This window comes from Typopeltis vanoorti, chromosome 9 (assembly GCF_054136105.1).
Source record: "Typopeltis vanoorti isolate ZY-2024b chromosome 9, IOZ_Tvanoo_1.0, whole genome shotgun sequence".
NCBI classification, from domain to species: Eukaryota; Metazoa; Arthropoda; class Arachnida; order Uropygi; family Thelyphonidae; genus Typopeltis; species Typopeltis vanoorti.
In genome coordinates, this window is record NC_143557.1 from 8,828,644 (window position 1) to 8,846,892 (window position 18,249).

General features: G+C 35.3%; 1 protein-coding gene across 4 annotated transcripts in view; it reads right to left on the reverse strand.

Moving 5' to 3' along the window:
* The window catches only part of LOC150102874 (ATP-binding cassette sub-family C member 5-like), a 1,133,802-nt gene that overhangs the window by 671,307 nt on the left and 444,246 nt on the right, over window positions 1-18,249 (reverse strand). For all 4 annotated transcript variants that reach the window (XM_090397917.1, XM_090397915.1, XM_090397916.1 and 1 more), the window contains one exon: window positions 3,849-3,973. In XM_090397917.1, the coding sequence (XP_090254043.1) occupies window positions 3,849-3,973 (125 nt within the window). The remainder of the gene's footprint in view (window positions 1-3,848; window positions 3,974-18,249) is intronic.

Genomic DNA, 18,249 nt, shown 5'->3' on the forward strand with positions numbered 1-18,249 from the left:
TATTGTTTGTTATTTGTGTATATGTTACATTAATTGTTTTTGTAATCCCCGTAGATGTCCTAGTGACTAGGACGAAATATAGGAAGTATTAAATTCTATTTTAATTCTTTTTGAGTGTTGTAAAAAATCCATTAAGCCTCCAACATAATTATAGGCCAGTTTGTGTGTCATCGGTAGTTGTTAAGATCTTTGAGAAATTAGTTAGGGACCATATACAGCATTGGGCAGATGAGGGTAATGTTATCTGTGAGAGTCAACATGGATTTGTGAAGGGGCTCTCTTGTTTTAGTAATATGCCAGCATTCTATAATAAAGTTACAAGAGCAGTAGATGAGGGAAAAGCATATACTGCAATTTTCTTGGATTTAGCGAAGGCATTTGACAGGGTGCCACTTTATAATGCTGATAGTTAAGTTGCAGCACATAGGTTTTGAGGTCAGTATGGTCAACTGGATTCAGGATTGGCTGTCCGATAGGTATTAGAGAATTGTGTATGGAGGAGCAGTTTCAAGGAGGCAGAGGGTTATAAGTGGGGTCTCACAGGACTCAGTACTGGGACCTATATTGTTTAACCTTTATATCAATGACATTGTCAGTGGATTGCAAAGGGATATTCAGTTGTTTGTGGATGATGTGAACCTGGGAAAGGTTATTAGTAATAGTGCAGATGTGGTAGTACTGCAAGAGGATTTGAATGAGCTAGACAGATGGGCAAATGAATGGGAATGTCAGTTTAATGCAGCAAAATGTAAGGTCTTGAGGTTTGGGACACATCAATGGGATGCTGCATACTCTATTGGAGGAGCTATACTGGAGGAAGTAGAGGAGACAAAAGATCTGGGGTTGATGATTGATAGAAATCTGAAATTCAGGGGACATATTGCAAAGGTGGTGAAGGTAACAGAGAGGATTGCTGCAATAATGAGAAGGACGCTGACCTGCAGAGGTAAAACAGTTATCATTCTGTTGTATAAGACACTGATCAGACCACACTTAGATCATTGTTTTCAGATTTGGTCCCCAGGATTTGAAGGGGATAAATTAACTGCAGAAAGGGTACAAAGGCAGATAACAAAGACAGTTTCAGGACTGTATAATGTTAGTTATGAGGATCGGCTGAGTGAATGTGGACTGCATAGTTTGGTGGATAGAAGGAGGAGAGGTGATATGATTGAGACCTTTAAACTGTTGAGAGGTGATTACAGGGTTGACATTGGGGAGTTCTTTCACTTGGTTGAACAGCAGGAACGAGTGATGACAAGGGGCCATCCTTGAAGTTACGAAAGGAAACTATGAGCAAGAGGGTGAGGAGTGGTTGCTTTGCATGGAGGGTAGTTGAACCGTGGAATGCATTGCCTGATAGAGTGGTGAGAGTGGTCAATCAGTTTAAGGAGTGGTATGATAGACTTTGTGTTTCCTAGGAAGGACCTCCTGCAATGAATCTTTTGACTCCTTGGAGGCCTAAATAATAATAATAATAATTCCAAGTTGCAAGACTTAAGAGAAGATTCTTGGTTTTCAGATGTGAAGGATCAGGAGATACCCTCCCTGAAGGGTTTAAGGTATCTTCATCATATGCTATTTTCATAGTATCCATCTTATGTTCCCGAGTTTCTTTCTCTTCATATTACCCATCTATAAAAAGGGAAATAAAACTGAATGCAAGAATTACAGAGCTATTTCCCTAAGAGTTCCTGGTAAGATTTATTCAAGTATATTTGAGAAATGACTAAGAAGAATTGAGGAAGGGAAATTTGTTGAAAAACAAGCTGGATTCACACCAATTAGAGGTTGTCAGGACTGGATTTTCCCTTTAAGAAAATTGTTGAGAAATCTTAAGAATATAACAACAATTAGTATTTAAGTTTTGTTGATCTGGAAAAGGCATATGACGAGGTCCCAAGAGAAAAAAGCTCTTCAGAACGCCACAGTTTATATGGTGTAAATAGGACATTATATGACCCAACATGACCATGTATTTTCTGCAACTGAAGATGTGTTTTTCTTTAAAAAAAAAAAATAATAATAAAAATTGCATTGATAAAGGGGAGGAGAAGGAAGATGTGAACTCCTCAGGAATAAAAAAAATTGCATGTGTGTGCCCTTAATTATAATTTTGTTGATCGTGAAACTGGAGGTGAATGCAAATGTTAAACTGAGAGATAGATTTTCAGTTCTTATTTCTCTTACATTCATCAAAAATACAAACAAAGATTGGCGTAGAAAACACAATGCCAGAGTAATTGTTACCTTTATGAAATAATGAACTATTATGTTTTTTACTAAAGCTAAACATATCAGATATAAGGGGAATGAAACTGCTGCATGTATTGAGTTCATTTGACCTTATATTGGAATAAGTGAGGTGTGGCTGGAAGAGGATGCCATCCTCTTCAGATGACATATGATATATTTTGTGTTTATGATGATAGCAGTGGTTCAGTTATGAGTTAGTTAAGGTGGACATGTAAGATGAAAATAGTGGAAGTGGTTTTCAGGAAGTATTGTTTGCGGCAGAGGTGGACAGGATGAAATTAGCTTGATATTGCTATAGAGACAAGGAAATGTATAAGTAAAAATTAGGACAACAAATAGGAAAGGAGTGATCATCATGAGTGATCTTATTTATGGTAATGCAGACTAGAATGAAGAGATGGCAATTTTATAAGTGCATGGTCTCCTGAGAGTTCAATGCGGTTGTCTGGGTGACCTAAATCAAGCTAATTGGGTCCCATAAACACACAGATGTACAAGCAGAAATACTTGCCATTAGGGGATACAGCAGAGGAGCGTAGTGCAAGCTGCATTAATTCACCATGCTCCTTAATCAGGGGTCTCTACCCATCCTCAGGTTGGAGGAGAAGAAGGAGAGTGACCTAATCATTACAGAGATCTTTTCATAAGTGTCAAGACAACGTTAAGTTCATAACTAGCTATTTTGTCTGTGATGTTTTTGATATAAAGTGACAAAAGTGGACTACAAAAGTGACAGTACCTTTGTAGCTTCTATGTTTTCTTGTGTGTCTGCTGAGACATTTGGTGGTGGTTGTTTTTTTTAGAATGTTATTAGTAGTTTTTAGACTGCAGCTTTTCTTTAAAAGCAGTTTTCTTAAATAATCCATTTCTTGTTCTTTTCTGTTGTTGCCATTAGATACAATGCATGCTCTGTCTTTAATGGCTTTATGATACTCCTGTTTTGGGGCAGGACGATAATTTTAGTATTCTAAAGTAATCAAACTTTCCTATCTCTAGGAAAGTTTGCAACAGTATCGACAGTAAGGTGGTAGAGAAAAAAAAAGATAGATTTCATTGTTAAGTAGTAGAGGTAGAGTAATTATTCTAAATTTAGAATGGATCTTCTCTAGGTTGGCCATGACTGAGGATGGCAGGTTTATATTTAAGTTTTTAGTGTTTAATTTTTTTTTTAGATATTTTGTCTGAGTATTGTACTGTCTTTTTTTCAGTAACGGCAGCCACTGTGCATGTGCATCATTTAACTGACATGTTAATACACAGTCCACAACCATTTAAGGAACACATTCTGTATAGTATCATATCTTACAAGATTTTATAGCATGCATACATTACATAGCCAAATCTGGCTATGAAATAATGATGGGTTTATAACATCCTATATTTCTGTCTTTTACTTTTTTCTGATAAAAATGTTCTTTAATAATGTTTTTGTTGTATGTTTTAATAGTGTTTTAATAATGCCTAATGTTTTTTAATAAAAAATATTATATAAATATTTTAAAAATATTAAGACATTGTTGAGGCCCATAAGTGATTTAACAGTATCCTTTATGCATAGGTATATAAAGCACAGACACATGTTACAGGTTTACCTTTCCAAGTCAAAAGGTTGTCCAAAAAGAATATTATCCTGATATGAGCCATTCATTATCCAGGACTCTTGAGGAACATAAGCATATGATTCTGTTATGCCAATATGTCCTTCTAGGAGAGTCATCTGAAAGAAAAAAAAAACTCCTATGTAGAAGGAACACAATAAAATTTAATACATGTGGACTTTATGAAATAAAAAATACAAAAATAAATAAAATAAAAAATAAAAAGGAATGGATAAAAATAATGAAGAAAAAGAGCTGTAATAACTGTGATGGTAGATTATGCAGAATGAATGGTGCACAGTTCAATTTTTGGAATCCTTTTTATCTGGCAGCATGTTTCAGAACAGGCTGCAATTGAATGGACTAGAAATTAGAATTTAGAATTAACTAATTTGGAATTAGTCATTAGAGAAAGGAGAGTGATCTGTGAGAATGTAAACATAAAAAAAGATGGACAAAAAGAAAGTGAATTGTTGGAAGGGGGGAGGAAGAGCATGAGAATTACAGAATGGCTGTATGGAGAAAGACAGAATAGTGAAAGCAGGCAGAAAGGTAGGATGAGTGTTGCATTGCATTACTGGATGGAGTGGAATAATCAGTAAGGGAGGGGGAGCATACAAGTAGTAGTACCTCTAAGTGTTAAATACATCTGTCACAGTGGCGGCCGCAAAAATTTTAAGTGGGGGTGCTGCATATACAAATAAAATAATTCTTTTTTTTCCTAGTCAGTAACCAATTTATTAATAAATAAATTTACTTATTAAAAAATTGCTTTATTAAAAATATTTCACCCTCACCACGAACAAACACCAATAATAAAAGTTTCGTATCTCACAGAAATAACGAGCGCAATCATACGATACACTGCCCAAAGAGCAGTGTCAAGAGTAAACGAATATCGGTGAGTCGACCTGCAATTGGTGCGATCATTCTCACACTGTGTTAGATCGCAGTGTATTTGTTTCGTGTAACCATAATTGAAAAAATATAATTCTTTTCATATTTTCAACATTGACACTCATCATAATTCAGCCTTGTATCTATAATAAATAAATAATTATATGTTATTTTAACAAAATAAAATAAGATTGCAAAAAATAGTTCACCCTTTTGTATCTCACAGAAATAACGTATAGTATAGTATGCACAAGCATACTATACTATACTATATGTTATTATGCTTGCGCATACTATACACTGCCCAAAGAGCAGTGTCAGATTCACTAGTTACGTGCAATGAGAAGCGCAAACGAATATCGGCGAGTCTGGCTGCAATTGGTTGAATGTGATAATATGGACACTGCATTAGATCGCAGTGTATTTGTTTCGCAATCTAAAGTGTTAATTGAACAATTCCAGTTATTAACTATTCAGTCAATGTTGAAATATAAGCTGTAACCTTTAGCATGTTGTATAGCATTTATGTAATGTTGTAAGCATTGTTATTATTTATAAACACAAACAAAATTTAATTTTTTCATTTTTTCCTTGGGGGGTGCTGCAGTATCGCAATGCTTATGTACAGGCCGCCACTGATATATCATGTCTGTTTACTACTAGCAAAGCATGGGAAAAGGAGGAGGAGCATATAGCAATTGTGAGTATTATTTGACCAAAATTTATAGGTATTAGTGAGACACTACTGAATGAGGACAAAACTATTGTAAGGATAACAGAAGAAGAAAAAGAACTCTGGTCAACAGACTTCTTTTTCTACATAATTAGATTATGTAAATTGTGGCAAAATTCAGATGGATATGAATTATACTTTACATCAGGGGTCTTCAACCTTTCAGATAGTGTGGGCTGCATTAAGAATTTCAATGAAGCCCGTGGGCCACTAAACTATACTGCGGTATTTAGAATTGCAAGATGCTTTCCAGATTCACAAGGAACACTGTGCATTTGATACTTTACATAAAATCCTATAAAAATAAACAAACTCAGCTTTAAGAACGTAGGTAGGAGTCGTGTTCATGATAAGTAAATACAATCATTTTTGAAAAATTAAAAATTTCAATGAAGCCCGCGGGCCACTAAGCTATGCTGCAGTATTTAGAATTGTAAGATGCTTTCCAGATTCACAAGGAATGCTGTGCATTTGATACTTTACATAAAATCCTATAAAAATAAACAAACTCAGCTTTAAGAGCAAAGGTAGGAGTCGCGTTCATGATAAGTAAATATAATCAATACTTGAAAAAAAAAAAGATAATTTAATGAAGAAAACATTCATGTTTTACAATGTCAATGGGCAACTTGGCAATGTTTTTCCTTGACCAGCTTATCGATGTTGGCATCAATGTTGGAAATCGCTATGCACAGAGTATTCTCAAGATGTTGGTCTGTAATCTGAGTTCTTGTCTTGGACTTCACATGCTTCATTCTGAAGAAGAACTGCTCACATAAGTATGTGCTTCCTAACAAAGCGCACATCTTCAAAGCATGCTGGCGAAGATTTGGAAATGCAGCCTCAGAAATGTAGTTTTTGTAAAATGTAAGCAAGGGCACATTGAATAAATTTTCTCTCAAAGAAGAGTTGTTTTGGAGTTCAAGCAGCTCCATTTGTACTGAGCCTGGCATTTCGGCAGCATTGACACTTAATGGCACTGAAAATAAATCTAAAGAAGACTGTTGGTTATGAAAATCACTGAATCTCTCTTCCAACTCACTTTGCAACACGGCTAATTTTGTAGCGCATTCATCAAGAGATGAATAATTGGACTCAGCGAGAAGCTGGAAATGAGTTAAGTCTTTTTTTGCGAGTTGTGCCTCCCAAAGTTTGAGCTTGGCCACAAAAGCTTTGATATGATCAAACAGAGTGTGCACCAGTTGATCTTTGGATTGTAGCTGCGTATTTACGTCATTCATATGCAACGAGATGTCGGTCACAAAGGCAAAGTCTGAGATAGTTAAATTCTGCAATCAGATTCCCCTTTGCATGAACTGCTGTATTTCGCTCCTTAATTCAAAGACTCTTTAAGAACCTTTCCTCTGCTCAACTAACGCACATCATTACAATAAACCACATCACCATGATCCGCTTTGCACTCTTGAGTCAAAAACTCTTGTAATTGACAATGATTCAATCCTCTTGCCCTAATAATGTTGACAACAGTCACAATAACTTTCATGACATTCTCAAATCCAATAGTTTTCACGCACAAATTCTCCTGGTGGATTAAACAGTGGTAATGGACAAAATATTTTCCTTCTAGTTTCGGTTCTTTCTGTAGCAGTGCAACAAACTCTTCGTTCTTTCCCACCATAGTAGGGGCACCATCAGTTACCACACCCTCGAGGTTGGTTCTGAGGTCAAAATGCTGGAGCATTTTCTTGGTGGCTTCAAGAATATCAGTGCCTTGTGTCATTCCCTTCATAAGTACGAGTGCTAACAGTTCTTGTGTCACATTGAATTGTTGCTCAATGCCACGGACAAAGATAGCCAGTTGTGCTGCATCCTTCACATCTGTGCTCTCATCTAAAGCAAGTGAATATGAAGTAAATTTGGACGACCGTTTTTTTAAAGTGCCTTCAGTGTACTTAAACTAGTACTTAAGTACCTCTTGGCACTGGTAGATGGCTGAAGAAAAATGTCTATTTAATATTTATTTTTATAGGATTTTATGTAAAGTATCAAATGCACAGCATTCCTTGTGAATCTGGAAAGCATCTTACAATTCTAAATACCGCAGTATAGCTTAGTGGCCTGCGGGCTTCATTGAAAATATTTTTTATTTAATCGCATTTTAATGTTAAGTAGTTATTTTTTCAAAATGTCCGGCAGGCCACGGCAAAGAGCTCCATGGGCCACAGATGGCCCGTGGGACATGCATTGAAGATCCCTGCTTTACATGAACTTATATTATTGTTTTCATCCATTACCCATGCATGAGCAAACAAAAGTTTACACATTGAGTAATAACTTTGTGGCACTGTGATATGATGTTAGTGAAATGGATAAGAGGATGGCTGACATACAGAGATCAAAAAACAGAAAACATGGTAGAAACAGAAGATGACAATAGAATTCAGGTGATTGCAGGTGATAGTGGTGTGCTGTAAGGCTCTGTACTATGGCTGCTGATATTTAATTGATACAAATTAATAACGGAAAATTTTGTATCTATATGTCTTTTCACGGTGTTCCTTTATTGAAACTGATATTTAATTGGTTCATTAATGATATAGGTCATTTGAAGAAAAATATATGGTTGTCTTATGATGCAAAACTGGAGAGGGCAACTAATATAGGCAATGTAGAAGTTACGCAGGATGGTCATTTAAATAGACTTCACTAGCCTGATTAGCTATGTAGTTAGTGTATTCACTCTCTGACCAATAGCCTGTGGCTGAATGATGTTTTGGAAATATCATTAGGTGAGAGATTCATTTCACATTCTAGTGTGAGATAACCCTTCTTTCTGCTTGATGAAGACCTGAAATAGCTCACAAAAAGCTTCATATTTGGCTTTTAGAGCAGGTTTACCACACAATGTAATCCTTTATTGGAGAGGATCCCAGTGAATCCTTCCTGATATCTCCTGTTCCGTACTTCCATCAATAGATAGTACAGTTCTCAAACGTTTCAAGTTTCCACTATTATTCAAGATCTGCTCATTAAGTCTAACACTGCTGACTTGTACATTTTCTTGACCGGTTTAAAACCATGCTTTCGGTCTTCTTGCTATTAATATGTAACGCACATTTCTGTATTGTACATTCCATTTGTCTAGTTTCTTCTCTAGTTTTTATTTTGAATGCACTTATATCATCACAGCTATTTATCCTTTCTGGTCTCATTAACAGTATCTAGGACATTATTCATCACCAAATAGGACAATAATAAGAAAATAAAAATATTTATTCATTTAGCTGCTGATATTTTGCTGGTTTTATACTTATCTTCAGAGCACAAACCGTTTTTCACAGTATGCCATCAGTAACAAACAATTAATAGGAGGAACAACATTTTAAAACTGTAACAGAAAAACACAAAAAAGTCCTAATTGCCTCCATCTATTGTAGGGTAAAAAGAGAGATTAACAAGTATTAATTTGATCTTAGAATGACTATCTCACAGATTACTGGTCAACCGATATAGCCATTTGTTGAGTTTTGGAGAATGCTGCTGATTCTAAAAACAGCCTCTCTGGCTTGTAATGACTTCTGTGTAGCACTTTTGTTTTCTTGAATTTGATTCTGTCTGAAAGAGTGGCCAAGGCATGGTCTGGTAGTCCTGACCTACAATAATAATAGCCAAATTTATTTCTTATGGTCTCCGAGGCAGATATCAACAGAAAGCCAGGTCATGAGTTTGTCCCCAGGACTTCAGTGAATAAACGAGAGATGACAGTCTGATATATGATTTAAATGTAGTGTGGAGCAAATTATTAAACACTCTGGATATCTTTTCAGATATACCTTGAATATATAAGGTAGTAACAATTTTCTGTGATCTTATATACTATAGAAAGTCAGAGATTTGAGGAAAGGGGCATTTAGTATTTCCTCTATTTTTCTAGGAATTACAGCTATTGGCTAAAAAAGCATGGTGATTGTAAGTTCGGTGATAAGAGTAGTATCATTAGAACAGATACATCTGGCGCTGTGTTTTTAGGATACCATGCTATTTGATTCAATTATGGTATGATTGTGTTAGCACATATCTTCCAAAATGTGTGTGGGCTTTCTATAAATAGAAAAGATGATGAACCATTTGGAAGGCAAGGAACTAATGTATCTAGGAAGGGCAGACAGTTATTTGATTTCTTTTCCATTGTGAAGTTGATTTTAAGGTGTTGGCTATTTAAATACATTAAAAATTTATCTAATGTATTTAGATCATATGGTTAAATTATTAAGATTATTATTAAATGGACAACTAAATGACATAACATTTAGTTCCCCCATCATTGAGGGAGGAATTAAATGTTATGTCAATATATATGCGATATCCATCATACTTTGCTTTGAACTTATTCACAGTCATGGCACCCACAACAGATGCTGGAAACCTCTTCCACTCAGTCACTACTGTCCAAGCGAAAAATTTAGTCTTTATACCTTGGTTATCTACACTCTTGCTCAATTTACAAGAATGGTCCTTCGTTCTCCTACCATCAACCTGTTCTGAAAAATTTCCCCTGTAATAATCCTGTAAAGATTATGTCTCAATTTATAATTTGTATGTCTCAATCATGTCACCCCTTTTCTGGCTATCAACCAATTTCTGTAACCCACAAATCTTCAAGCTATCCTCATAAGGAGCATTTCATAGACCTGCAACCATCTTGGTCACTTGTCTCTGGATCATCTCTGCCTCTTTATATCCAAGAAACCCACATGACCAGATCTGTATACAGGCCAAGATGGGATTTAATCAAGCCTTATAAAGAGATATAATAACCTGCTTATCGAGATGCACTTCAGAAACCAAGCAATTCAATAACTGGTTTTAGCCACTTTTGCAATACTCCCTCTAAAACTTCAACTCCCTATGCACCAATCCTGTGCACTTCATCAATTTTCTGGAGTACAGTTCCACCAGTATGGTACACTGCTGGTAATCTTTTCATCCCAAAATGCATAACACTATACTTTGCCATATAAAGCTTCACTGTTAGTATTAACCTTCTTTGCCCATACTAACAATTTATTTAAATCATCCTGCAGCATGTTAACATAGTCTCTATTGACTACTGCTCTACCAAATTTTGCATCATTAGCAAAAAACGGAATATTTCCCCTCAGGTCATTTTTTATATCATTAACATACAAATTAAATAGTAGTGGCCATGGGCACCTGCAGAAAATTTTCTGGGGGAGTGGGGGGGGGGCAAAGCTTGGAGACAAACAATTGCATCAATAAATTTTTATTTAATTATTTAAGTTTTTGATTTTTTTTTTTTTCACAAGTAGATTATAGAATACAGTATTGCATCAATACAAAAACACATACATAATGTATATAAATTTACAATATAAAGGAAACAAGAATTTATATATATATATATATATATATATATATATAAATAATAATAATTTCAATAATCATGTATCGTATAAGAATTGGATTCTCCATCTATCGCTTGCAAACCTATTGATAACATTTTCAATAAATTTCTTCTTTACCGCTTCCTCTTCTAGTTTCTTCCTATGCACACTAATCATACATAAACCTGATAAGCACATTTCTGAGATAGTGGAACTTAACCATGTTTTCACGTCTCAAGGTGCTGAAACTTCTTTCAGTGGTACAGGTCGTAACGGGTAATGTCATACCAATAGTTATTGCTGAGTTAATAGAAGGGAAATAGTTGCAATGTTCCAAAACTTCTGGTAAAGTTTGGGGAATACCAGTCGAAGGAAAATTTGTTTATTTTTCATACTACGTTGTTTCCTCTATTTCTAAATATTGTAAAATTTTAAGACAAACAAATCGTTTCATGGTCGAGGATTAAGGTTACATATCTCAATCACCTTTTACGATTATAATTTGTGGAATTTTTACTCGATCGAAGGGGGGGGGAAGTGCCCTGTTTGCCCCTGCAGATGCTCCTAGTAGTGGCCCAAGTACAGAACCCTATGGCAAGCCACCAGATGCAGGCCTTCTATTGGGCTCCTCCCTCAATAAACTACTATCTGGTATCTCTCTATCCACCCAGTGCCAGAGCTTTTGCCGCCCCTCTCAATACACGCCAAAAATACTGCAAAAAGGCAAAACGACATATAGGGAAATAAATTAAAACACTATGTTTATTTTTGAAGTAGAACTTTAATTCCAACATCCAACATCCTAAAAAGTTATTTACTTTTCCGTTAGCAAAATCATCGATGACATTGTCAAAGTCTATTTCATCACTCAGTTGCTATTCTATAGACAGTATGGCAAGATTTCTTAAATGCAAAGTGCCACCCAGAGCAGACTGCCCCCCCCCCCCCCCACCCAGCTACACCACTGTATTATTCACCATACCAATTTCATATCCATCCCCATTTGCTGCAATTTATTTATCAGGATTCCATGTGGTATCTGGTCAAAAGCTTTTCCAAAGTCAAGCAGCATCACCCATGTACTCATTACCTTTATTACCTTTATCCAACTCAGCTATCACTGTTATAAAAGGTAGGCAAACTACTGTGACATGACATACCTTCACAAAAACATGTTGTCCTATATAGTATCCCATTCCTGAATTTTTCCCTTAACAAAATTCTCCAATACCCTGACCACCACTCCTGAGATGCTGATTGGCTGATAATTTCCTATCTGTCTTGGAGCCTCCTTTAAGCAGTGAAACTACTTTCACCTCTTTCCATCCCCCTTGGGATCCTTAGACTAAGAGCAGATACTGAAATTAATAATGTGGTCAAAGGCACAGCCAAACACATCACGGACATAGCATGATCAAGCAGCTGGTCAGAGTGTGACTGCATTGAGTGCTTAGTTCTATATGTGTGCCATGCAGAAATTGGGCAGGGGTAAAGAAGGGAAAATTCAGTTGAAAAAAGTGAAAGATGAAAGTGGCACAGCGACTTTAAAACAGGTCAGCCTTGTTTAAAAAAAAAAAAAAACTGCCAAGACTCTAATACCATCCCTAACTCGGTCAATAAAAACTTGATTTCAACCATGTTCTAGCACTAATATGTGAATAAATTAGTATTAATTGTGTGGAGCTGTCAAAAATAAATATTGCTATCAATGCTATACATGACAAATTGTGTGCTATTTTAAACCTAGAACTGTGGGCAGTGTTTAACATCACTAAAGCCATGGTAGATAACGAATTTGCCTAAGTCAAAAGCAGGCACCAGAAGAAACTTGAAATCCTCCAAAATTACAGTACAATGGGCCTGATCATAATTACATCAAGACTGCATAACTATAAAAACTTATTATCAGTAGCCATAATGGAAGAATATGTCAAAGCATTAATCTGAGTGATAGCTACTGGTGCCTTTCACACATCACCAATTAAAGTTTTTATGTTGAAGCAAATGAACTGGTTCTATCACTTCAATGGAAAGAATCGTCTCTTAATTATGAACTAAATATAAAGTCTCTACCAGATCATCCTACATGGACTAGTCTCTTTTCTCTGCATTGGGAAGCCCGATATTGCACACTTCAAACTGCTATACATCCTTTTGCTATGCATGTTAAAGAGACTGTGCACGCTGTTGGTATGAATGTTGACAACATTGCCTACACTAAACATAATAGAATCCCTCCATGACAGGTTTGCACTCCATCCTGCAACCTCTCACTTTGTCAGCTACAGAAGTCTCATACTCCATCGTCTTCTACCTCCAATTGTTTAATGCACACAGAACAGCACACTCTGATTTCTTGTCTATCTATACTGATGGTTCAAGAACTGATACCTCTGTTGGCTGCGCTGCTGTGTTTCCTGACATAACTATCTCCAACCAGATCCCACCTGATTGCAGTAATTATACAGCAGAGTTACATGCCATCCAGCTTGCACTTGTGCATATAAAAGAAAACAGCTACCAAAAGTGTATAATTTATAGACTCATTGAGCTCTTTACAGGCTATCTCCTCTCCTAAGTATAATCCACATCCAGTATTTTATGAGGGGTTACAAAATGAAAATCCTTAAGTTTGATGTTCAGTTGTGCTGGATTCCCAGCCACATTGGAATTAAGGCAAATGAGGCTGCAGATGAAGCTGCTAAATCAGCTCATACTTTCTCCACATATTATACCATATATAGACTACAGACAGTGTATAAGATCAAAGCTAATTGCTCAGTGGGAGTCATCATGGCAAGAAGCATTGACAAACAAATTATATGACATTAAACCTGAAATTAAGCATTGGCATTATAGTCAACATATAAAGAGAAGAGAGTAAGTTGTTTTTGCTAGGCTCTGCATAGGTCACAAGTCATCTTACACATTCTTATTTACTGATGGCTGATGACCCTCCCATGTGTGAAAAATGCAATACACATCTCACTATTTGTCATATTCTGGTGAAATGCCAGCACTTTACATGAGAGAGGGATGGATTTTTTACCTATCTAGCCAAGCCATATACACTCAGGCAGATTGCATGATGTTTATAATTTTTTACAAAGAATTAATTTATACAAATGCATTTGACTGTAATTTTGTTTATATGTAAATACTGCATTGCTTAACTTAACTTTTGTACATATATATTATTCATTATTTTAATTATTGACCAATTATGTATTGCTGTAGCCTTTGATAGCAGCACATAACTAACCAATCTTCAGATTGATGCACCAAAGAAGAAGTAGCCTTTGATCTTGTATATTTGTGTAATCTTGTTGTAATTTTGTTAATATGTAAATACCACATTGCTAAACTTAATTTTTATGCATACATATTGTATAATAATTTCTTTTTGACTCTTTATGTATGACTATAATATAATAATAACCTATAATAACATTTGATGTAATCTTATCTATATGCCGATACTGCATTCCTTGGTTTAGTTTTGTACATGCATTTTGTTTATTAACTTGTATTGTTGTCTATTTTCATACTACTGTAACCTCTGCAGTAATTTTGTTTATATATAGATACTGCATTGCTTAACTTAACTTTGGTGCATACATATTATTTACTAGTTTATTTTTTGACTAATTATGTATTGCTATAGGATACCTTGTATATTTGTGTAACCTTCTTGTAATTTTGTTTATATGCAGATACCACATTGCTAAATTCAATTTTTATGCATGCATTTTGTATAATAATTCCTTTTTGCCTATTTATGTACTGCTGTAAAAACATTTGTTATAATTTTATCTATATGTAAATACTACATTCCATGGCCTGGTGTTTTGCACATGCATTTTGTTTATTAACTTGTAATGTTGATTATTTCTGTACTACTGCAATCGGACCTTGTATGTTGCTGTGACCTCTGCAGCAATGCTGTTTATCTGTAGATGTGGCTTTGTGGAACTTAATTTTTGTACATTCATATTGTTTACAATTTTCTGTAATTGCTTATGTATAGCTGTAACCTTTAATCTGGCACAGTATGACCTTTGTTGTTTTTGTGCCAAATAAACTATAAACTATTAATCTGAGATCCTAACTGTGCCATTATATGTAAGCAAGCTCCAAATATAGAAATATTGGTGTCTGTTAAATATGAAATATATTCAACCTACTTCCAGTTATTAGCAATAACTGGAAGTAGATTGAATTTCTGGTTAACATATCCAAAAAAAAAAAAAAAAAAAAAAATCTCAGAAAAAAACCCTGCAGAGCATGCATAGACAGAATTTTAAAGTCTCCATATGATAGTCGTAATAAAGAGAGGTCTTTATAACTAGCAGAGCACCAAACCCTGCAAAAAGAAATAGTAGCACTGGTAAAGTGAGGAAATGCCCCAAACTCCTCTTGTATTAGTCTTACAAGTCTTGGTTCTGCTTGCAGTGCACCTTGTTAAGATGGCTAGAGGTGAGTGGGCACCCAGTACTCACTACCTGGGCATCAATTAAATCTGGCAGATTCACACTCACTGTATACCACTTTTTTGATATCTGTCTGACAACTATCTCCTGATCCAAGTCAAGAGTTTATATTCCAATTCCATATTCCCCAGTTTATGAAACAGACTTTCGGGTGGTATCCTATCAAATGTCTTAGCAAAATTCAAAATTATCATAGTGTCCATTCCCTTTATCCAACTCGGCTGTAACATTGTTATAAAACATAAGCAAACCCATGCTTCTCCTTGCAAAGTATAGCTTGTTTGTCTACCTATTTCTGTATGCGAGTTCTTACCAGTCTCTCTGATATCTTCACTACCACCCCCAAAGATACTGATAGGTCAGTAGTTAGACTCATCAGTTTTTGCACAACCTTTGTAAAATGAAACTACCATACATTCCTTCCATTCCTGCGGTATCATTCCTGAGCTGAGACTCAAGAGTTACACGAGCATATGAAAGGACTGGCCAATTCGGCTGAACCTTCCTTTAACAAACAGGCTGATATTCCATCTGTCCCTATAGACAAATTCTTACCAGGTTATACAACGGCTCTTCAACCTCATTAACTCTTCATCCAATCTAGCAGTAGCACTGTGCAACATGTTACATACACCTGGCTGATATATCTTAGCAAAGTAATCACTTATTAACTGAACAATCTCATTAGCTTCGGACACTCGAGTAACCTTTACTGAATGTACATGGTACATTCAATAAAGTTATTATTTCACATTCATTCTTACTTTTGCTTGCAGCATAATAAAATTCTTTTGGACTGCCTTTAGCTCGCATAGCCAATTTCTTTTCATACTTTGATTTAGCTTTATATATATGTGTGTATGTATATCCTGCATGGATAGAGAATCATCTGCAACTGTTTCCAGAATATCATTTATAGTGAAGAATTTATGGAGACACCACACAGGTGTTAGAATAATTAATTTACTTAGTATTAGGAAAGTAACATTCCACATTTTGACCTCTGTATTGAGGTCATATCAGGAAAAATACATATAAGATACAAGCTACATGACACTGCACAATACAAAGGTAAAATGGATCTAGATGCTTATTAATCTTTTAACCTAGTCTGATCTCTTGTGGGATAAAAATTAATAAATAAATAAATAAAATAAAAATAAGTATTTTAATTTTTTATTTTATTTGTAAATAAAATAAAAAATTAAAATACTTGTTTTAATTTATTTTATTTTATTTATTTATTAATTTTTTTCCCACAAGAGGTCAGGCTAGGTTAAAAGATTAACAAGCATCTAGATTCATTTTACCTTTGTATAGTGCAGTGTCATGTAGCATGTATTTTATACATATGTATTTTTTCTGATGATGACCTCAGTACAGAGGTCGAAATGTCAACCACTGTTACTTTTCAAATGTTAAGTAAAGTAATTATTCTAATGTGTGTTGTGTCTCCATAAATTCTTCATTATGAATGCTGACAACCGTTTGACCTTAAAAGAAAAAAAAATCATTTAATTTGAGGGAATGTTGGATTTGCTGTAGAACCATTTACGATCCATTCTGCTGGGGTGTGTGTATGGGGGGGGGGGGATGTAAGTATGTGTAAATGTGAATGTATGCTTATTTAGATATAGGTATATATATAGATAAGAATGAATACATCGATATTGTTTAGGTGTGTAAACTGAAATAATCATATGGTTGTAATATCCTTGCCATCAACATTTTTCTGTGCAACTGCCATGTTTAAATGCATTCTAAATATAGGACACTTATTTGTAATTGCATATAACACAAACATGTTTCATATGGTAAATTTAAAAGTTATAGTGGTTAAAATTTAACCCTTTTTATTAAAATAAGCATAAAAAATGATAATTTCAGAACTGGCAAATACTGAAATGTTATCTGCGTGAATAGGATATGTGTAAAAATCAAAACTCAAAAAATATTGTTAACATTTGACCTCCATGGAGTCAGAGACTCATCATGCACAAAGCTCATCCAACCATGCCTTAAACTGATTCAGTGTATGTCACCATTCACTACATTAGCTTATATGAAAAGTGCCAATAGCAAACCTATCACTTAAAGTCACAAACAACACTGATTTTGTTTTCTCAGCAGACTCCTGGAACATGTGTTTATATATATAAACAAATTCTATATAAATATTTTTCATCCAGACTATATAAAGTATGCTAGGCATAAATGAGTTGGTATTGAAATTCAAAGCAGCATCAAACTTTATAAATCACAGAATTTGGAAAATCTGGTGGAAATAGTGATAGGATAATGAGGTTTCATTATTTGAGTATAATGAAACACAAATCTCACTTACCCAAGTTATATGCCAGCCAAACAAGGCCTTATCACAAGGCCTTGGTTGGCCAAGTGGTTAGCCTACCATATAAAAAATAAATTAGAAATGCAAATAAATAAATAAATGATACATATTCAGCTCTTGGTGGGGGGAGGGCTGTAACCCCTAGAAAGAGTGCATCCCCTGGGTAGAGGACAGGGGAGCCCACCATGTGTGTGTGTGTGTGCGCGCATGGTGGGGTGGTCCAAATATATACTGAATAAGGACTCATGGACCAACAGGGCCATAAGGTGCAATCATCTTGAATTGTAAAGGAAGTGGCACTCCCATGGACCCCTAGCTGGATCTATCCTCTTCTTCTTCTACTTTGAGGAAGATCCACTTACTTTAATCTTTGCTACAAGGCCTTATCAGCCAACTCTTCTTATTTTATGACCCTTATGCTATTAGAGTATTCGAGGGCCAAGGGGTCTTTTCATTTCTGGCCTTACAACTATGCCCTCTCTATAAACCCTAGTATAATTCTTCTATAATCTACTCTTTCCCCCTTCAATATACCCTATTCTTCCTATGGGTTTAAATT